The 23,639-nt window shown below is 35.2% G+C and overlaps 1 protein-coding gene across 1 annotated transcript in view; it reads right to left on the bottom strand.

The window, feature by feature from the left end:
* The window catches only part of LOC145667744 (uncharacterized), a 32,232-nt gene extending 10,968 nt beyond the window's left edge, over nt 1-21,264 (bottom strand). Inside the window, exons 1-3 of the mRNA XM_081735187.1 lie at nt 21,134-21,264; nt 17,582-18,524; nt 16,138-17,347 (exon numbers count right to left, since the gene is read on the bottom strand). Coding sequence (XP_081591313.1) covers nt 16,138-17,347; nt 17,582-18,524; nt 21,134-21,264 — 2,284 coding nt within the window. The remainder of the gene's footprint in view (nt 1-16,137; nt 17,348-17,581; nt 18,525-21,133) is intronic.
* Nucleotides 21,265-23,639: the final 2,375 nt, after the last annotated feature.

Below are 23,639 nucleotides of genomic sequence, written 5' to 3'. Positions count from 1 at the left end.
ACAAAACTTTAAGGTTACCTTCTTGGTCTTGGTGTTAGTTCATGTAATTTATATCTTAAATAACATTGACGGTTTAGTTTAAATCATCTCAAAATATTTTAGCCAAATTTTTTCAATTAGTGCAAAGAGGGAATTGTTTCACGGTTAACCGTCAAACCTTATCCGGTTTTAACTATTCGATTAACACATAAACGGTTTTTAACTATTCGATAACAAATAAATGGTTTTTAACTATTCGATTAACAAATAAACGGTTTTTAACTATTCGATTAACAAATAAACGGTTTTTAACTATTCGATTAAATTTTGCGTCTTCACTATTTTCCACTTATTACAAAAGTTCAAGGGAAAATTTGAAACTAAAATTTCTAGAACTCAAAAGTTTAAAATAAAAAAAATTGAACTAAAATTTTCGAATTAAAAGTTTCAACATGTATCAAACTAAAATTTTTATAACTTGAAATTTTCAAATCACAATTTTCGAATTAAAAACAGTTAAAACCAAATTTTAGAACTAGAAAAGTTGAAGCTAAAATTTTCGAACAAAAAAATTTTTTTCGAATTCGAAATTTCAAATCAAAGAAAAAGTTCAAACTGAAATTTTAGAATTAAAAGTTTTTCGAAACAAATTTTGGAAAACTACAAATTTTCGAACAAAAAAGATGAAATAAAAAATTTTCGATTTCAGTTTTTTCAAATTAATTTCACACTGAAATTTTCGAAATAGAAATGTAAACTAAAAATTTTTCGAAATATAAAATCAAAATTTTCGAACCGAAAGAAGTTGAAACTAATTTTTTAGAACTAGAAAGTTGAAACTAAAATTTTCGAACAAAAATGAAATGAAGATTTTTCAAACGAAAAAAATTCGAACTGAAATTTTTCGAATTAAAAGTTTCAACCTGTGTCAAACTAAAAAAAATAACGAAATTTTCAAATCAAATTTTTGAACCTAAAATTTCAAACCAAAATTTTCGAACTGAAAGTAAAGTTTCGACCAAAAAAATAATTCGAAATTTTTCATACAAACTTTTTGAAAAAAAATAAGCAGAGGTTTGAAAGTGATAACTTAATTAGATTGCACCTTAGAAATAAACGGTTTACAACAAATGAGCGTTTTCGACTAATCAAAGTGTAAAATTAATGAATGGATTTCAAGGACGAACTAGAAGTTAGAGGTAGGGATTAACCAATTTTGGGCAAAGGTAACTTTTCATCAATAACTATTCTCTATTCAAGTTTTATAGTCATAAAAGTTTATCATTTCACATGACGAGAAAACTCCATATTAAAAAAAAATAGCAATGATCTGTATGGTTATAACTCATTTCATAGCCGTTTACTAATTTTAAAATTTTAATTATCTTGAAGAAATATTTGGGACTAAGTTTTTGAGACGTTGAACCGTTTGGTAAGCCATAGCCGAATCGAGACATTGATATTGCTTGAAATGAAGTTTAATCAAGCTTTATCTCATCAGACAGCACCCTAACTTACCCCCTAACCGTTTTAGTGCATTTTTGTTTCAGATCAACGGCCAGCCATAATCGGACTTTTTTTTCGTATCATCTTGAAAGCACGCAAAGCTTCTTAGAACGGTTATATGCTTTAAGCTACGTAAAAACCCGAATCCCTACCACAGAACAAACATAAACGCATATTTCAAGACCTTGAATCGAACTTGGGACCGTGTTCGTTCATGTACCCATGCCCTATAAAAGCCTATACTCATGACGTCATTATTATTTATTCACGAACGGAAACGAAAGGTAGTAACAAGGTTCAGCTCATCACTTCCCCATTTACCTTCTCTAGGAATGAATGTATTCTTTCAAAGTAAACCATTACACATATACGTTCTTGTTTTGTCATAAGAAATAACTCCTCAATGTTATCTCGTTACATAAGTATGATTAATCGTTATTACAATAAACCAATCAGTTTTAAGCAAAACGTAAATGTGACGTCACAGACGAAAACGAGAGGTGCTAACTAGGTCCAAAATAACATAATCTCATCCCTTTTCTCCTTCTCAAAGAATGAATATATCTTTTTCAAAGTAAATCATTACACACTATTTGACAATTAAACACCGTACTTGTTCAAACAAACAATGCCAACAATACTGTGACAACGAATACGTAAGCATATGTAACACGATATAGTTGACGATTCTTTTTCAACATATGATTATAAGTCAATACACAAAGAAGCTTTTTAAATCTTTCCAACACTTCTATTTATTTCACAAACGAATACAATATAAATTATTATTGTTAACCAAGTCCGGGATCGCTCCTTCCCCTCTTTTATGCGTCTCAAATAAATGTATGCTTTCCTGGACACACTTTTTGACAATTGAATATCGTGGTTCGAATCCCATAAGTCCCGTGAATGAAAACCATACCTTAACCAAAAATCAAGTATTCCTTCCAAAGTTTTCGAGTTAAGTTGATTTTGAGTTTAACGTCTCGTTCAGCAGCAAAAATAGAACCTACTAATTAACGTGAAATCCGAACCGCATGATTTCCTTCCGGGAATCGAACCATGGTCTCCAACGTTAAAGGCGCATACGCTAACCGGTTAGCCACGAAAGAACTCCAAAGTTTTCGAGTTTCATATTAATACTAATACTAATTTATACTATTACTGGGTCTACTAATTCATAATGTAATAAGTCATCAAGAAAGAGATCTAACCATGTTTCGGTAATTTTATACCCATAAAAGGGAACGAAACAAGCCATCATAAGCTCCAAGCTAAAAATCCCAGTTCAGTGACGTTAAACGAACATATTAGCTCGAACCAAATACCTCTAATTCATTCATACCAGGAGAGGTGCGGTGGCTCAGTGGTAGAGCGTTCACCTCTGCTGTATGGGGCCCCTGGTTCAAAACCCCGCGAAAATAGTTTTGTTGTGTGCAACATTATGCTCAGGATACTCCAATTTTTCTCCCACACTTTCATTCATTTCTCATCGTCACCGTCTCCTTTAGCCTAAACTGCATAATCGTGGGATGTAAAACTAAAGATTTCATTTGAACCAGTGTTAGTCCATCTCATCAAAGATATAACAATCTCCAAATGTTATGCCATAAAAGGGAATGAAAAATAAAAAGCATTCGTAAACCTGTACTATTTCATAACGTAATGAATCATCAAGACCATATTTGGGGGCCGCGGTAGCTCAGTGGTAGAGCGTTCACCTCTGGTGTTAGGGGTCTCGGGTTCAATTCTGTATCTCTGTGAAAATTACTGAAACCGGGATATGTTGTAGATATTGTCATCCTGAGAAAAATATCTCAACAGGCACAAACACCCATCACTGACCGTTTGGGCACTAGAAGGGCTACTTTTTTTGAAAACAGCGCGAAGGTTATACAGTATACTGGATTTCGGTGGAATTGCTTGAAACCATGATATGTTGTAGATATTGTAATCCTGAGAAAAGTCTTAATGAGCACAATCTCTCATCACTGACTGTTTGGTCACTACAGGGCAACAGTTTTGAAAACAGCAGAAGGTAACGGTATTCTGGATTTCGTTGGAATTTCTTGAAATCGTGATATGTTGTAGATATTGTAATCTTGAGGAAAAGTCTAAACAGACACAAACACCAATCACTAACTGTTTAGTCACTACAGGGCTACTTTTTTGAAAAAAAGCAAAAGACAATAGTATTCTGGATTTCGGTGGAAGTGCTTGAAACCGTGATTTTGTAGATATGGGATCTTGAGAAGAAGTCTGAATTGATACAACCATCTATAGCTGATTGTTTGGCTACTAAAGGGACACTTTGAGAAAAAAGAGCAGAAGGTAGCGGTATTCTAGATTTCGGTGGAATTGCTTGAAACCGTGATATGTTGCAGATATTGTGATCCTGAGAAAAATTCACAATGGGCATAACCACCAGTCACTGACCATTTGGCCACTACGGGACCAAATATTTGAAAACAGCAGAAAGTAACGATATTCTGGGATTTTGGTGGAATTGTATGAAACCCTGAAAAGGTTTAGATCCTCTCATCCCATCCTACAAACCTAAAAAGGGTTGGGGAGAGTAGCGGCCAACACTATTAAAGCAAAGGAAATGTCCCGATGTACATGTTGCGGGACAAAGAAAAATCCTGGAAAACCTGAAACAGAATGATCAGCTCGGGCCGAACGTCCCGAATGCGAATAGAGGTCTACATTCTGTATCAACTGATGTACCGTTGTTCGGTAGCCTTAAAATTAACAATTTTTCTCAGATCACGACATCTAAAACATATTACACTGTCATTCATTTTCACCAAAATCGTTATACTGTACCTGTCTGTTTTCAAAATGCTGGACCTGTATTGGTCAAGCGGTCAATATTTGATGGTTGTACCAATTTATATTCGCTTCGTTTCACTCCATTCGTTGATAATGAAATTGTGTCAGTCGGCATTTATAACTTCTGATATGTGATCGCAGGAACAGACTCTGACGTCATCGTTTACTTGGAGTGAAGTCAAGAGTGTATGAAGTGTACGTTCTTAAATATGCTCTGAAATAGAAGGCATTCTCTATCATCTTTCGTCTGCTCGAAAATATGACACATAGAAAGATTGTCTCATATCTTATAGCTAGCTTATCGCCAATACTAGAGTCAACATTAATATTATTAATCTTGAAGTACTTCATAACTTGTTAGAAAAGTACTTGTATCAGAAAAATGTGAATGTAATGTTATTTTTCGAGTATGTAGTATTTAGCAGTGGTGTGTGGTTGTTCTCAAACTTACTGAAGTAGTCAAATTTGTAGTATACAAATAAACATAGCATTATTCATTGAAGCTTTAGAAATACAAAAGTATAATTACAATAAAAATAATTAATATGTAATATTACTTATTTAGATTTGTAAGGTGCATGTTATGTTGCATAATTATCTGTTAAATATTTATTTTATAAATGTTTCACAAATGTTTCACATACAGATCAATGTCCATTTTACACTGAAACAAGTAACCACAAGTAACAATTATATGAAATACTAAATTATAATATTGCTGCAAAGATGCGATTTGAAATTCAACATAAATATAGAACGATATGTTTCTAAATTAATTATGTAGGTTGTACCGTAAATTCTTATTCTCTGAATCGATATAAAAGATCTGTAGATGCACAGATAAATCTGTAGACTTTGCCACTATGATGAACCAACTGCAGACTAGTGAGCTGACGAGATGAAGCATAATTCACTTGCTTGTTTTAAACACACGTTTTTTTTACATTGCACGAATAGATGGTTGGTTATTCTATACCAAACAGCAATATAACAATATCTCTCTCTTTAGAATAAATACAGAAACACTGAAGCAAAGCGCAATTCGGTACTCGACCTGTTTAGGCGTATGGAAGATGGATTACTATGCTTCTATGCGATACAAATGTCACGAGACGCTACTCAACTCATCGAAGGCGACTTATCAAATCATAGGGAAAGCGGAATACCTACTGGAAGAAGCTTCATGGCACTCAAAATCTACCTTGGGAAGTATAATCCAAGGACATGAATTTTATAAATGTCTTTGATATATCCTACAGATAAACAGTCACACGGATACTCAAACAAACATTTGAGACTTGGGACCTGAACGAAAACTGTAGCTCGGAGAAGGACAAATGATGTGAGAAGTGAAATCATCACACGTAATTAGAAAATATTACGTAATTTAATAATGATTTAACTCCTAAATCCTAAACTTGACTTAAAATTGCTAAAATATTGAATTTAATTCCCAGTTAAAATTTCAATAGTAATACACTACTTTTAATTACATGGACCTTTCTTATAACAAAGAAGTTTTACCACTTATTACTATATTACAATAAGAATCAGCTCCAAACGGAAGAAATATACACTGCCGATATTTTAATTGCAAGTTATAAATTTAAGTGTAATAGCTTAATTACCAAACTACAGATAACTGCTTTTACAATACCAGAACTGGAATAATTTAGCCAATCTAAAAGTTATATACAATAGCTTACCAACCCTTTGTAGAGTCATCCAATTTGGAGAAACGTCCTCACTTACGTATATGTGCTCCTAAAACTTTAATATTTTATTATTAATTTTTCTTATTTACTTAATATCTCCTCAAACAAGCATTTGCATTTAATTATTTTCACTCCACTTTTTGTTATGATTAAATAAAGGTAAATGAATAGGATATTTCCAAACCGCACTTTAACAATCACAATTAGTTTCGCAAAAAAATAAAATAAAATTCTCGATTAAGATTTATCATATGACAAATATTATATATTTAAGTTACATATATTCATATTTAATATGAATTTATGATAATTTATCACTTTTTAAACGGAACATTTCTAAACAATACAAATGTCGGCAATTTCAAATAGCCGACATTTCGTCAATCATTCAATTCTTTACTTCATTGAAGCACACTGCATTGATTTTTTTTAAATAAAAAAAACTTACTGCAGATGATAAATTATAGTACCAATCAACACCACTACACCCCTTTTTCTAGAATTTTAACACCTTTTAAAATTTTATTCGCAATTCTAACTGCACCGATTGACCAAGGCACACGTTATTTTTACTACACAACGTTTGTAGTCCTCCAAACTATGATATGCAGAAATTCGAAACCTTTATAGAACGATTTATCTGTCCGTCCATCTGTCGACGACAGAGCATAAACAGTAAGAGATATCGAAATGATGTTTTTGTAATCGTTTCAGCGTTTCCAAGGATAGGTTCCATCTCAGTCGTTAACTTTCTATTCAAATTGGAAGTAGTTAAAATTAGTCATTTTCTGTTTCCATGTTAATCACCATAAAACGGAAACAATAAGAGAATTTGAGATGTAGTTTTCTTTAATTAAATCACCGTCTCAAGAATAGATTTTATTTCTTTCGTTAACCCTCTATTCAAACCGGAAGTGATTCAAATGACCCATTTCCAGTTTCAACACTTACCGCCATAGAACAGAAATAGGAATAAATATTTCAGTAATCGATTCAGGGTGTCAAGAGAACATTTCATCACAACCAGCAACACTCTAATCAAACCGGAAGTAGTTTCAATTTATTACTACTTCCAGTTTCAATACTGATTTATGTAGAGCAAAATGGTAAGACATATTGAGATGCAGTGTAATACTATCGATTCAGCTTCCAGAGAGTAGCTTTTATCTCCTTTCTTAACCATTTACTGAATTCAAATGTGGTTAAAATTAAGTATATCCGGTTTCAACATTTATCACTATAGAGCAAAGATGGTAATAGACAGCGATGAGCTGTCTTCTTCAATTGATTCACGGCCCTCAGAGTACATACTAATACAACCCGCAATACTGTACTAAAACCAGAAGTGGTTGACATTTACTACTACTTCCGATTTCAAAACTCATTTCCGTAGAGCTAAACGGCTTAAAAGATATCGATGCAGTTTTTCTTGCAATCGATTCGATTTGCGAAGGGTAAATTTTATATCAGCCCTTAAACCTCTATTGAATCCGGAAGTATTCCAAATTAACGATTTCCCGTTTCAATATTTATCACCATAGAACAAAATCAGTCAGGCATAACAAGTAATGACTTTCTGATATGGGTTTAGCGTCCTAGTAGCAGATTCTGTCTTTGATGTTATTAATCTATTGCAACCAATAGTAGTAATGTATTACTTCAAATTTGAGTGTTGAATTCACATAGTTTCGAAGTCTATCGTACTTTCACACTAAGACGAAACTTAATTGTCTACAAATTATTTTTAAGTACAATATTAGTGTTGTAATGGATTACTTCACTATTAATAAAATTTTAGAGCCGAATTTACATTTCACTACGATGACTTGACTAGCATTAACTTCACAACTTAATGCTTTTTTCTCAGTATGTCATAGTCTAGTTACGAAGCGCATGGTTTAATAGAAACAAGGTCACACTTTCGATAATGGAGTTTTTTGTTCCAACACACTTCTAATTACAAACAGGAGTTTTCATTCACCGAGGACGTAAACTGAAAAAGAGAGCTTGCTCACGTACTTTTTCGCAGTTACAGCGCTACCATCTTTTAAAGAAACAATGAAATATGAGCTAAATTGAATTCTTACTTAAAGAGATCTATGATTACGCTTACATAAGGACAGAAGGATTTAAAAAAAAAGTGATTTAAAAAATCGATTATTCTAATTGAGATACAGCGAACGAAAACAAATATAAAACAACATTTCTGACCCGAAATAATTCTAAAAAGAGTAAAATTATGAAAAATGAAATACTTCTAAAGTGTCGACAACCACAGTCCACCGGGAGACGGGTTCGACTCCACGAGAGAAAACGCTCATAAAGGGCTATAACATTATAGCGCCAGCCAATGGTGCTGTGAACAGAATTGCCAACTTTTGTTAAGAAAAACTCGGGACGGGAAAATCGGTGTTGGAGTCGACTGCCCCGGGAGACGACTACACATACGTCGAGTCGTTGAAAGCAATGTAAATAATCAGGTGAATAACACGCACCTGATTGAATGCGGCCCTTATTATTTTTATTTTACCACCCACTGCCCATCACTACGTATAAGCAATATAAATATGCAACAAATTCTAAAGAAAACAACTGCAATTAATTTAATATAAACATATTTAGAGAGAAAACTATATAGAACTTTTTATCAGAAATGAGTGCATAACATTGTTAACCCGTAAGTACTAAGGACCGTCTGTCAGACCGCTGCGACTTTTCGTATCATTATATTTTCCACAGTCTCACTACTACAAGTGAATCTTTTCGTCTACCTTCCTGTCTAGCAAATGGTTACGTATTGTGAAGTTCGTGTTATAATTGATCCCCTGCGGCGGCACAAGCAGTTTTGTGTCTTACCGTGTGGCACGTCTTGCACCACACATCAAATAATGACCCAAAGACTGGAAAATCTGAAATAATCATATTTTATAAGATGAGTAAAGACGGAGTGGATACTCTAGACAAAAAATGTTCAGATTACACATCAAGTCGTCGAACAAGACGATAGCCATTGACCATTTTCTTTATGCTGGTGGATGTTACGTGCGGTGTCAATGAGTATGTCTCTCATCAAGGGTACGCTGTGTCTTCGGTGATGACAAGACTTGATTTCACGAAAACGTTGGCAAAAGGACTCGTTAGGCTTCACATAGAACGTAGATTGCTGATCGGACATCTGCCATGAGAGCTGAGTTTTTCAATCAAGAGCATACTACAGCTTGAACGCGAGTTTCTCACCATCGCGCACAAGGAGTTGAAGAGAAAAACAGTCTTCTGTCCACTGAGTTGTAAGTGGAAAGAAAATATATTCGTGTCAGCGGTGTAGGTTACCGATTTCTTTGCAGTGCTTAGTGCGGTACTTTCTTTACCGGCAAAACATATTTTCTTTACTTTCGCCATCATATAAGAACTAAAAATAAGTTTTATTCATTATCTTTCCACTAAAAGAAATGTAACAGTACCACTATAACAGTACTTTCTTGTAACTTTGAAAAAGCTAAAATTCCATGTCTTTTCTCCGTTTTTACTGTATTTTTTATTCTCAATGCATCTATAATAACAGTGTATTTTAAATTAGTGTTATTTTGACTAGATAGAAACGGAGAAAAAATTTAATATTTCAAAATTAAAATTTTAGAATTACAATGAAAGCATTGTTGCAAATTTTGACCATGTTCTCTTTCTCATTGTTTTAAAAATATAAAGCTTTTTTTTACATCGTGAAATTACTATGTTATATATATCTGTAATCAACTAAGATATGTAGGATAGCATTTTAAAAAGTATACAATAAAACTACTATTCAGAAAATGTGAAACAACAATGCGGTCTGACAGACCGTTCCATAGTAGTTACGTGATCATTTTCGTCCATAGTACTTAAAGAATTACTGACAAAAAGTATTACTAAAATCAAGTCTTATTCCTTGGATATCATCATACAACAAATTCAAAGCAAAACAATTGTAATTTATTTAAAATAAACAACATTTGAAAAAACAAACTATATAGGCTAGAATGTTTTTTTTTTTTTTTTTTTTACAAACAAATAAGTTCCTTTACAGAATGGCTGAAATTATTCCTTAATAAGTTATTCATTTGTAAAAATAGTCCAGTAAAATACGAGGGGGAGTCAAATGAAAACCATAATTATTTTTTTAAATATTATTTATTGGTCACACAGGGTACAGAAGTAAATCACTTTTCAACATAGTCCCCTCCTCGTTCAATGCAAGTCCGCTAGCGCTTCGGAAGAGCCTGAATACTTGCAGAAAAAAAGTCTTTTGGGCGACGGCGCAACCACTCGTGCACCGCGTTATGATGTGCCGATCCATGACTCATGTGTACACATGCTGCAATTTCGTCTATTGTCACACGGCGGTTTTCCAAAACGATGGCTTCAACGGCTGCAATGGTCTCTGGAGTCACTACGCGCCGAGCCTGGCCGGGGCGTGGAGCATCGGCCACAGACGTAACACAATTTGCAAATTTCCGGCACCATTCATAGATTTGTGGCTGTGACAAACACGCATCTCCATACTGAACCTTCATTCGCCTAAAAATGTCAATCGGTTTCACACCTTCACTGATGATGTCACCATTTTAGAAGACCCTGTGTCTTTTAGGCCCCAGATATTAGTTCGGGACAATAAAGCCATATACCAGGATGATATTCCCCGTGGTTTCACGAACATCGGATGAAGTTGAACATCTTCTATGGCTCTCCCAATTTCTGGACATTATCAGAGTTGCACATGGTCCGTTTGGGAGATATGAATCCACTGGTGATTTCCGCATCCATTCTCTGTCAGGGAACTGAGTAATACGCTGTATACAGAATGGTGTAATTGTCCATTTGCTACTACTCACTACTTATGACTTCATTCTCTGTCGCATGAGAGCTATTCTGCGGGAGAAAGGTGGTCAACGCCATATTACGTAATCTGGTAGATGCATTTTTTAGATTTTGTATTATAAGGATATGTATTTCGTACACGTACTAAGTTTGATAAGTTCTATCGCCTTGTCAAGTTTGATCAAGTTCAGATGAGTTTAATCGAAAATAAGAATAGAAAATGAATAGAGGATTCATCCTTCACCTTTCATCACTACTCATTATTTTCAATAAATTTTCATTTGATTTACATTGATAAAGGATAATAATTATTTATATCATAACTAAGTGATATAGGTGTCTGGGACGTAGGTCTGCACCTCAGTATATGAAACCTCAATTGAGGTTATGAGATTGCTTTACATTATAGTAATAACGTTCTTTGCAAACATTTTCAGCATCGAAATATTTTGGTAGGGCACTTCCCCTGTTTTTCATTTAACGATCTGTTAAAAATTTTAATGTAAAAAAATGTATTTTCTATCTGTGAGTTTCTATCTATCTCAAGTAATAACATAACCAATAGTGGAGTTGCCTCGAACTACAACGCTTCGTTCTTGATATTGTCATAATCCAATGCCACTTACCTTCTATTCACACGCAGTCACTGAGTGACCTAATTCGGTGGGGCAACTGCTTGTGAAGCATTGCTTTAAATTGGAGCCTTCGTACGAGGCAATTGCAGTTGCCGTCACTAAAACGGTTGCCATCACCGACCGCTCTCGCGCAATTGTCTCGAGCAACTCTCTTTCCCTAACTCGTGGAAAAGGATTGCTTTAAATTGTAGCTTTCGAACGGGGACACTGCTGTGACCGTTATCGCAAGAGGTTGTTAGAATGTTAGTGCATTTTGATGCCAATGTATGAACAAAAAATGCTGATCAGACGAAACATGCACACTTGACCTTTCCGTAACCTGCCTAGTCGCGGGTTTTCCACCCCTCCCTGACACACAGTGGGGCTAAACAAGGCAATTCTTGGCAAAACCCCGAAAAGTGAAGTAAAAGATTGATAGAAGAAATTTATTATAATGAAACCTTAATAGTGTACACATAAGATAGTATGCAGGAAAGGAAATGGTACCAGCTTACAATGACCTCATGGCACGCGTAGCCTTGGTTATTCGCCGAAGACGGAGAGGCGCTGCTTAGTGACAGAAGATATGAAGTTCACTTAGAATGCGTCTATCCCTACAGCGCGTATAGATATTCAGTGACTGGGAAACATGGTGACAGGACCCACAGGTATGTATCGTTTTGTATATTTAGAATGTTGATGTGATGTGTAATAGTACTACTTACTATCATATTTGGAAAATGCTGAGATACTGAAAGCATATAAATAATGGTCCAACGATAGAATGGTATTTTAGTAGAAAACACGGCATATCATGTCTGATTTTTTAATATGTTGTAGCGTAAACATTGTTCTTACTGTATGCAAAGAAAAAACCTGCACATATTTGCACTTTTGGAAAATATAGTTCATGAAAATGTTTTAGGAAAAACACATTTTGCATGTAGTGCTTCTTTTGGATTCATCTGTGGCCAATGTGAGAGCAAGTGTTGGGTTATTAGATGTGTGATCCCCATGCACGCACTGATAAAGCTAAATATAAGTCGATTCTGGGAATTTTGTTCCAGACCTCGTTGGGGGTTTCGCCTCCAGGCCCCATCTTGTTCCCAACATCTAGTCATACTTCTCGGACATTCACCCACAGAAATAAACTCTAGTCAACAATGTTTGATTAATGATGGCGACAGTTTAAAACTCCAATATTTGCTAAACAATCTACGAACTATAAGGTAGTACCATATTAAAACTGGTGTAGATCAATTCAATGTTTTGTTTTTTGTGATGTGTACACAGAAGTGAGATTGGAATCACCTGCAATGAGCCTCCTCTAGCTCCAGCTTATACTGTTTCAATCAAAGTCCTGAAATGAGTCCACGTATTGCACGATACAAGATAAGAAACAACCTGAATAGGTTACCGATGAGTGTAAATCACAACATGTTTAATATATCTTATTATTTCTTCATATAGAGAACTTGTGATGAGATAATTATGTATTGAAACGTTCTTGCATCATCATTGTCATAACGAATCCTCCACAACTTTGAAATAATTTTGAGAAGCAAGAAATTAACTTTAATTTTATTATTCTTCAGTTGTGAATAGTCCTAGCTCTGGGGTGGGTTGAAAAATAGCACCAAATAGAAACATAAAGGCTGAATTTATTATATTATATCAGTGTAATACATGGCTCTATGACACGAAACTAAAAGAGGTAAAGTTCTAGAACACTTCGTCCCCTCTTCCAAGAGTCCAAATCAGAGAGTGCTCTTTTTAAAAATTACTTTTTTAAAAACATCCAAATAGGAGGACCCCGAACAACCGTGGAAGCAGATTAAACTTTTCTCGTACATAGGAAGTAGGTCCATAATAGAGGCCGGAAATTAAAAGGGAAAACAATTAGCATCTTCGATATGTATTGTAAGGAAACTAAAAGCGCCTCTATTTCAAAGTGATCAATAAACCAAAATGGTGTTATGGCTATATATGAAAAAATATATAAAACGAGGAACAAATTGATCATCTCTGAGTTCGTGTGTAAAGAGTGCTTTATAATAAAATATTAAAATATAAATTATATTATTTCCCCTTACTTTCGCTTCTTTCACTATAATAGACGATAATAGACCGTAAGAAGAATATAAAGTAAGTAAACTGACATTTGTAGAAAATGTAAAACCGGCCCAGGGTCCTAGAACCTTCCTTGAAAAACATCACAACACATTATTAATACTTTTAAGTCACAATGGTATCTAATGCAGCACGCTTACACATATTACACATACAGAAACAGAAAACATATAACATCATAACTCATGTGTAGTAAGACAGTATACATACACATAACAAACAAACAATAACAGAAAATACATGACATCACACCTCTTTTGCAGTAATTCAAAACATATACAGTAACAGAAAACACATGATATCACCTCATGTACAGTTCGAATTACGAATTTTAAACACGAAGTTTATAGCGTTATTATTATGCGGTGCAACGTCAGAGAATGAAAGTTCAATAGCATTTCTTAAGAGTCCAACACACAGTATGAATAGCGTGAGATGTAAGAAAAGTCTTACTGATACTTTTGAAAATGTGACAAGTATGTATTTGTTAAATGTTGCTGAATTGAGTAGAATTGTACCAACTTTTTCATAAAAGGGGATGAAAAAATCAGCGTGGAACCAACGGGCCAATGAATGACAAAAAGGGCTGAATTTGGTACAATTGTACCAAGTGTGGCAACACTGGTTATGAACTGTATAATTACGCAAGGATGTAAGCCAATTAAAGATGCAAAGGTTCGGAAAAAAAAACCCGGCTTTTTTGGAAAAAAACTCGGTTTTTTCTGCTTCGCTTTTTTGCTTTTGAAATTTTGGGCTTTTTTCAAAATTTTGCTTTAAATTGATAAAGCAGACTTTGTTTCGCTTCTCTGTAACACGAAAAGTCATTCAATTAGTGGTTGATGCTGATAATAATGTAAAACCTCGAAAATAAACTATGAATTTCGAAAAGATATTTCAAACAATTTTTCTTCAACATATTTACATTATGAATTCCTTAGAATTAACCAATGAATATAATAAGAATTTTTTAACCTCTTATATACAAAAGTAAGTAGAGTTGGCAAGAACCATGGTTGTTTTTGAAAATGCCAAAAACCCGTTTTTTGGGGGATGTTTAAAGCAGGCTTTTTTAAACCAGGCTTTTTTGATTTAGATTTTTTGCTTTATGTATTTATATTACATATTCACAGAAATAAGTTTGTTTCGCCTTGCTGTTATTATGAGAACAGCGGGTTTATGCCGGAAGAACTCCCATAAGCTTAAAGAAGTCCGGTCAGTAAATTTCGTAAATTGAGAATCTCCCGCCTTAGCCATCGGGAAAATCCCGTCATTAGTTGAAATGTAAGACAAAACGGGAAACTCCTGTTATTGCTTTGCATGTAAAATTTAAAAGTCAACGTACCATAATCAGTACGCTAAAACTGAGGTATTAAATTACAAATTTAGTACGTAGATACCATTGAAAATCCAATCGAAGCTAATGTTGGACGCTACGTAGGCAATCGATAAATTTTGCCAATCTATATTTAAGGAATCTTGGCTTCTTTATAAAAGAACAGGCATTTAGGCATGCAGAAATATACAATTTGGTTTCGTTTCGTATGTTTAGGCTTAACATCCTTACGAAATACCGAGGTTATCAAGGAGAAGACTTTCGCTTAAATTGACATCCGAAACTGACTACTTGGTTTCGCATGAAAGAAGGGTTGCGGTTCGACCGAGAGTTGAACATGGGACACCTTGATTAAAAGGTGAAAGGGAAATAAAACTATTGATGATGCTTAAAGGGGTGATATGTTTATGTACTTTATTTACAACTCATGCATATCACAACCACAGCTAATGAACTGTATGATTAAACCCATATTACTGATTCACCCAGATATCATGGAGAATCTAGAAATAAGACTTAACGAATAATTTAGCTGTTACTTGCTTCAATTCTTATTCAAAAGTACATGCGTTAATATGATAAATATGACATGCTTTGTTCATATGTTAATGCAATGATATAATACTTAAATATTAGTACAATGAATTACTTATCTTAACTTCTTTTCGCAGTTAATTGTTGCTAGCTTGCTGCTAGCTGAACCACATGGTTGCTTGCTAACCATTATACTTTGTCTTCGGTCACACATAAACTGAGTACCACTCTAAAACACTGTTAACAACATGTAAATCTTGTCTATTAATGAACATGTATTTCTCTAAAGACTATGAATAAATATGTTTTTCTAAAACTATGAATGAATATGATTGCCTAGTTGCACTTCACAGCACATTGTCGAATGCACAGACACAACTTGAATAGAACACTGAAGGCACTGTTGCCAGCCAATGCAAACACAACTCACTAAAACTCACCAGAAAAATCACTAAAAGAATCACAAAGAATTTACTAACACCGCTAAACTATATACAACAAATGAAACTAATATGAATAAAAATAATGCACATATGCAAGATTATCCATCCTCCCCCTCCTTGATTGGACACAATCAATTAATGCTCTAGGGGCAAAGGAATTAATTTAGCAACACTGCGCCGAAAAATGCCACTTTTACACTTCACAGTTGCCACTCGCACTAAATTATCACTGCCCGGATGAACTTCTTCAATCACACCTAACTTCCACACTTGAGGAGGAACATTGTCTTCTTTTAACAATACGACCATGCCCAGTTGTAGATTAGGCTGAGCTGACTTCCATTTTCTTCTTTGTTGTAACTGGTTGAGGTAATCCCTTGACCAACGTTTCCAAATATGCTGCTTCATTTGTAGAACCCGTTGCCATCTGCCTAGTCTGTTGATAGGTGCGTCCAGTAGATCTGGTTCCGGAAGGCTGAGAAGTGTATCTCCCATCAAAAAATGTCCTGGACTGAGATACATTGGATCTGTAGGATCGTTGGAAATGGCTGTCAATGGTCTTGAATTTAGAATGGCTTCAATTTGAACAAGTAACGTGTTCAACTCTTCGTATGTCACACTTGCTGTTCCCGCTACACGCCGTAGGTGGTACTTCACGGATTTTATTGAACTTTCCCATGACCCCATGTGAGGAGATCTGGCAGGAATGAATTTCCATTCTAAACCTTCTTGAACTGAGTATTCCATGATGTCCTTTCGATTAGTCTTGGATTCAAAAAATTGTTGGAATTCTCGATTGGCGCCAACAAAGTTTGAACCATTGTCGCTACAGATAGATAAGCATTTTCCTCGCCTAGCAATAAATCTCTTCAATGCTGCGATGAAGACTTGAGAACTTAAGTCTGAAACTATTTCTATGTGAACTGCTCTAGTGGCTAAACAGATGAACAACGCTGCATAGATTTTCATTTGAATTTTGCTGCGAATCGTGGGCTTGACATAAAAGAATCCTGCATAGTCAACTTCCACGTGTACAAATAGTCTTGCTTCATTTACTCTCTCCTTGGGTAAGTGTCCCATTAACTGTGATGAACTTGTTGATCTCCACTTGAAACAAACCAAACAATTGTGTACTATTGCCTTGACCATTTTCTTAGCTCTTGGAATCCAATATCTGGTACGCAAAGATGCAATAAGAAGCTGTGGTCCTGCATGAAGCAACCTTTTATGTTCTTCTTTGACTATCAGATGGGTGAAATGATGTTCTGCAGGTAGGATGAATTGATGCTTGTTGTCGTACTCCAAGTTTGAATGTTCCAATCTTCCTCCTACTCTTAGCATTCCTTCCGTGTCCAGAAATGGAAAAAGATCCTTGATTGGGCTCTTTGTTGAATCTTCCATTTGTTGCTGCAAGTTCAATATTTCTTCATGATAGGTAGTATGTTGTACTATCTTGATACATCTGTGTAACGCTAAACGAAGTTCCGAAGCGTCAAGACTATCGGTTTTTTTTTCTAATTTCTTGGAAAGACAATTCTGTTTGAATCGCAAACAATATGCTACTACTCTCAACATTTTGTTTAACGATGAATATCTTTTCATAAAGCTTGTTTCATGAACTGCCACCAAACTTATCATGACTTTCTTCTCTTCTGGAATATTAGCTGGCTCATTTTGTTCTTGACATGGCCATTCTGCTGTGTGAAGAAACTCTGGACCATGCCACCACTCTCGAGACTGAATAAGAGTGTTGGGATCCGCTCCTCGACTAACTATGTCTGCCGCATTTTCTTTACTAGGCACGTGATGCCATTGATTGATTGATGTGATTCTCTGAATTTCAGCCACCCTGTTGGATACAAATGTCTTCCAACGATTGGGAGGTGATTTGATCCAAGACAAAACTATCGTCGAGTCTGTCCACAGGTGTATACCACTGACCTCTATATTCAATATGGATAGTGTTTTGTCTATTAGCTTCGAAAGTAACAGTGCTCCACATAATTCCAATCTAGGCAAAGTTTGCTTCTTCAATGGTGCAACTTTCGACTTTGAACAAAGTAAATTGACTTCAATGTTTCCTTGATCGTCTGTAGCCCTGATGTACACTACTGTTCCAAAATTTTCTTCACTTGCATCGCAAAACCCATGTAATTGAATTTCCTTAACGTTCTCCGAAGACATTACATTTCTTTTAATTTGTATCTTCGCCATAGCAGGTAACCAAGACATTAATTGATTCCACTCAACTTGTAGGACTGTGTCTAATGGGTCATTCCAATCCATCCCTGTCTTCCACAACTTCTGTAAGAAATTCTTGTATTTGATGACAATTGGAGCGATTAGACCTAATGGATCGAAGGTAGATGACACTATACTGACCACTTGTCTTTTTGTCATTGCAACATTACTTTCTACTGCAATTCCATTTTTACAAATTTTGTTCGAAATTATAAGTTTGTCTGTTAATGGAATCCATGCTATTCCTAAAGTCTTAACACCGTCTTGCTGACCAAGTATGATTGGCTGTTGTTTTTCCCTGAAGTCTTTCGGAACTCCTTGAAGTACTTCTTCTTTGTTAGAACTCCATTTACAAAGCTTGAAACCTGCTCTGCTTAAAATATTAATAAGATCCTTCTGTAGTTCTAAGGCCTTTGACACGTTTGGTACTGATTTTAACACATCATCAATATAGAAATTGTGCTTTATTACTTCTGCTGCTTCTGGAAATTCCTTGGAATTTTCCTCCGCTATTTGCTTCAGACATCTTGTTGCCAAGAAGGACGCTGACGAAGTCCCGTACGTCACTGTTTGTAACTCATACATCTGGATCGGTTCTTCTACTGATTTTCTCCAAAGGATGCGTTGTAAACACTTGTCCTCATCATGAATTAATATTTGGCGGTACATTTTCTCTAAGTTTGCTGTAAATGCAACTGGATGCAACCGAAACCCTAAAATAATGGAGTACAAGTCATCTTGAACAATTGGCCCAACTTGAAATGTCATTCAATGATTTGCCATTAGACGTTTTTGCACTTGCATCAAAAACCACTCTTAATTTAGTTGTTGTACTGTCCATCTTGAATACAGGATGATGTGGAAGATAACAACTGCTGCTGCTGTTCACGTCTTCTTCTATAACTTTTCGCATGTGACCCAAACTTAAATACTCATCCATGAAGGCGGCATATTGTTTATGAAACTCAGGATTTTGTAGCAATCTTCTTTCAAGCTGCTTAAATCTTTGTAGTACCATGTTGTAAGACTCTCCTAAAACTGCATTCTCTTCCTTCTTTGGTAATTTGACAATAAATCTTCCGTCTCCATTTCTGGTTGTATTTTGTAAAAAATGCTTCTCACAATTTTCTTCTTCCGGCGTGTAAATTTTAGTCTGAAGATCTTCGAGTTCCCAGAATTTTCTCAATTGTGTATCCAAGTCTGTCTCCATCTGAGCAAAACATGAAATTACCGACTGGTTGGCTTCTTCGGGTATTGAAGGCATATTTCCGACGACAACATATCCTAGCTTCGTTTCCTGCAAAACTGGATAATTTCCTTTTCTAGTCTTCTGGCCTGGTTCAAGGAGACTGTAGAATAACCCCGCACCTATAAGCATGTCTACTGACGACGAGCGATTAAAATTTGGATCGGCTAAACAGATATCTTTTGTTAAGTTCCAATTACTGTAATCAATATCCTTAGAAGGTATGCAACCTGTAATGTTTGGCAATACTAAACAATCGACCACTGCATTAAAATCACATGTTCTTGAATAAATATGAACTTCAACACTGTATTGAGCTTCGGAGGTTACAGAATTGATACATCTAATGGGAACACGATTTTTCGTTTTCTTGAGACCTAATCTATGAACTAAACTTCGCTTACAAAATTCGATTGAGACGCTGCATCTAATAACACTCTGCATTGTTGAAAACGACCTTCAATGTCTGTTACGTTAACTAACGCTGTTGCTAATAAGACTTGCTGACCATAATTAATCTTAAATGAGCAATAAGAGTCCTGTGGTTGAATTTTAATCTGATTCTGTTCCTTAATTTTAGGTACGTTAGCAGTATTGCTATTTATTTTGCTTGAACTTGTTTTGTTAGTAGCCTCCTGAGCAGTATCTTCATGCAACAGTGTATTATGCTTAAAATTACATTTCTTACAAGTACTTGATTTGCATGCCTTTACTTAATGTTTATTACCTAAGCAATTAAAACATAATTTATTTTGCTTCACGAGCTCCTTTCTTTGATTAATGTTAGCATTCAGAAATTCTGGGCAGCGATAAATAGCATGCGTTCCTTTGCTACGGCAAATATTACATGCATTTGGAAGCACAGTAACAAACGCATTTACTTGACTGTTATTCTTTCTTTTTGCTTTGGAATCTACACTTTTGTTGTCATAAGTACTTTCAGATTGAGTAGGACGAATGTTTTCTAACATTTGACAACGACCTTCTAGAAATGAAAATAATTCCGATAACGATGGAAAGGAGTCACTACTTTGCTCAGCTTCCCATTCCCTTTTGCTTGCCGAATCAAGTTTTTCTACTAAATGTTGTGTTAGTAGTACGTCATGCAAAGGTTTGTCCAAATTCAATGCTTCAAGGGCTTGAAAATTACTACGTGCAGTATTTACAAATTGTCTAATGTCTTTAGCGTTTTCTTTCATTACTGGCTTGATATTGAGCAATCCTCGTACATACGTCGAAGCTATCAACCGTTTGTTTTCGTAGCGTTCAACAAGAAGCTTCCATGCAATTTCGTAATTTACTTCTACCGTTGGCAGATTTGCTATTAATGTAAACGCTTCTCCCTTGAGCGATGTGCGCAAATATTGAAACTTACAAATTGTACTTAATGATTCGTTATTGTGAATAAGGGAAATGAAAATGTCCTTAAAGGGCGACCACTCCTCGCATTTATCGCAAAATATGGGCAAAGAAATTTTAGGCAATTGTACTGAACTACTACTACAATTTGCACCTTTGTTATTTGCTGTCCCTGAATCCGTTTTTTGTTCAAAACTATCAATAAATTCTTGTAACTTAACCTTTGAATCATAATACAGTTCCTCGAATGTAATTCTGTGCGATTCTTGTTCACCCGTCTCATCCAAGAGCTCTATTTCTGACTTATTTCATCAAACTTAATAAAAACCCCTTCAAGTGCAACTAACCTCGTTCTTGCTTCTTGTATGCTAGGTTTATTTTCATTCTGTAGCTTTTGAAGAAATGTCTGTATTCTTGTTGCCTGACCTTTGACCGAAGCACGTTTCTTAATTAATTGACCCAACTGCACTTCTGCCATTGTTTCAGTCCTTTTTTTAACTACACAAACCGCTGACAATATATTTTACTTTTCACTTCTGAGTGACTTACAAACGTGCAACCTTGAATTCAGCTGGGTTGAATGCACACACACCAATGTACTGATATGAACAGTTCTGTCCTGCTTATGACAGCAGCACCCACACAAACACACCCACGAGAACAAACAATTCAAAGTCACGTTTCTCGTTCTGATATCCGGTGGACGGAGGACCAAAAAAAATGATGATGCTTAAAGGGGTGATATGTTTATGTACTTTATTTACAACTCATGCATATCACAACCACAGCTAATGAACTGTATGATTAAACCCATATTACTGATTCACCCAGATATCATGGAGGATCGAGAAATAAGACTTAACGAATAATTTAGCTGTTACTTGCTTCAATTCTTATTCAAAAGTACATGCGTTAATATGATAAATATGACATGCTTTGTTCATATGTTAATGCAATGATATAATACTTAAATATTAGTACAATGAATTACTTATCTTAACTTCTTTTCGCAGTTAATTGTTGCTAGCTTGCTGCTAGCTAAACCACATGGTTGCTTGCTAACCATTATACTTTGTCTTCGGTCACACATAAACTGAGTACCACTCTAAAACACTGTTAACAACATGTAAATCTTGTCTATTAATGAACATGTATTTCTCTAAAGACTATAAATAAATATGTTTTTCTAAAACTATGAATGAATATGATTGCCTAGTTGCACTTCACAGCACATTGTCGAATGCACAGACACAACTTGAATAGAACACTGAAGGCACTGTTGCCAGCCAATGCAAACACAACTCACTAAAACTCACCAGAAAAATCACTAAAAGAATTCACTAACACCACTAAACTATATACAAAAAAATGAAACTAATATGAATAAAAATAATGCACATATGCAAGCTTATCCAGCAATTGCAGGTGGTTTGATATCTGGAAACGTCACCATCAAGTTCACACGATTCGCATTTTTCATTCTTTTCATTTTTTGGGTTTAAACCAGTTATTAAAAAAAAGTTGGTGTAAACCAGCCAACCCTAAAAGTAAACCCTTCTTTTAAAAAAATACACAAATAACTAGCAAAATAGTATGTAGTATTTTTACTTCAAAATTTTCCATACCTTCTTTTTGAAACAAAATAAAATTAAAGTAAAACTTACTTAGATTTAGAGAAATACTTAGATTTATATGATACACTTAAAGGCTGCACATCTAGAGCTTTTGGTTCTGTATATTTTTGAAATTCTACAGTTAAGTTTTATATAACCACCATCCAGGGGTGGACTGGCCATAATAAAGTACCGGCCAGATGGCCCCTGAGTCCTCCTCACATCAATGCCTTTGTGCCCTCCTCGGGAGGGGCTAAGACCCGACCCGACACCCGTCTTAGCCTCGGGAAGGCACAGTTTCCTCTCTGAATACATATAAAAAAACAAAGCTACATAATTATTTTATAAATTCGCTAGCCTTTGGCCAGCTAGGGCTCCACCCCAGACTCCGGTATTTGCTGCGGCCTCGCTCTTTCTGTTTTCGGCGTGGGAATGCTATTAATGATATTAGATTTACCCCTAAAAATATAGATTTGACTCTAATATCGGTCATTTTGGACGATTTTTATATAACACTCCCACCCCCCCTGCTCCGCCCCCAGATCCCATATTTACTCGGTCTACGGCCTTGCCTTTTCTGTTTTAGGCTTTGGTGGTACCATTAATGATCTCAGCGACTTCGAAATATATTGATTTGACTCTAATCTCGGTCATTTTGTATCATTTTTACGTCTCTCCCTCCCACTCCCGCCGTTAGAGGCGCTACTGGCGTTATATAAAAACAATACTCCGTTCAAGACTTACAGATGAACATCTGGAATCATTATTCTTGATAAACTCAGAAAGAGACATTCTGACCAAAATAGACAACAATCTTACTATTGACAAAATGTGTGAAAAAAGCAAGGAGATGCGAAGGCTCCTTCAAGCATGAAGCAGTGACTTTGCTTTCATTTTCCAGTTTTGTTTTTGAATTTCTTTTTTCGCTAGGTAGGTATATAATTCTAAATTTACTTTAGTTAATTTGTAGTAAATGTTTCATATATACTTTTTATTAACGGTTTTAAAAATAGATGAAAAATAAGTTAATGTTGTGATGAACGTAGCTTTTAAAGGACAGAAGTATGAAAAATAGCATAAGCCCCAAACTTAACTCAAATCTTCAGTTATAATTAGGCTGTTAACAAATGCAGCCGAAGAATTTAAACAATTGGTGTGATTTTAATAGTCTCAGTTAAAGTGTGCAGATTTATACGAGGTGTGTTTTTTAAGTAAGGCCGTTTGAACATAAGTACACAAC

The sequence above is a fragment of the Thermobia domestica genome, chromosome 13 (assembly GCF_964235325.1).
Source record: "Thermobia domestica chromosome 13, izTheDome1.hap1.1, whole genome shotgun sequence".
Lineage (NCBI taxonomy): Eukaryota > Metazoa > Arthropoda > Insecta > Zygentoma > Lepismatidae > Thermobia > Thermobia domestica.
This window is presented reverse-complemented; position numbering and strand designations above follow the sequence as displayed.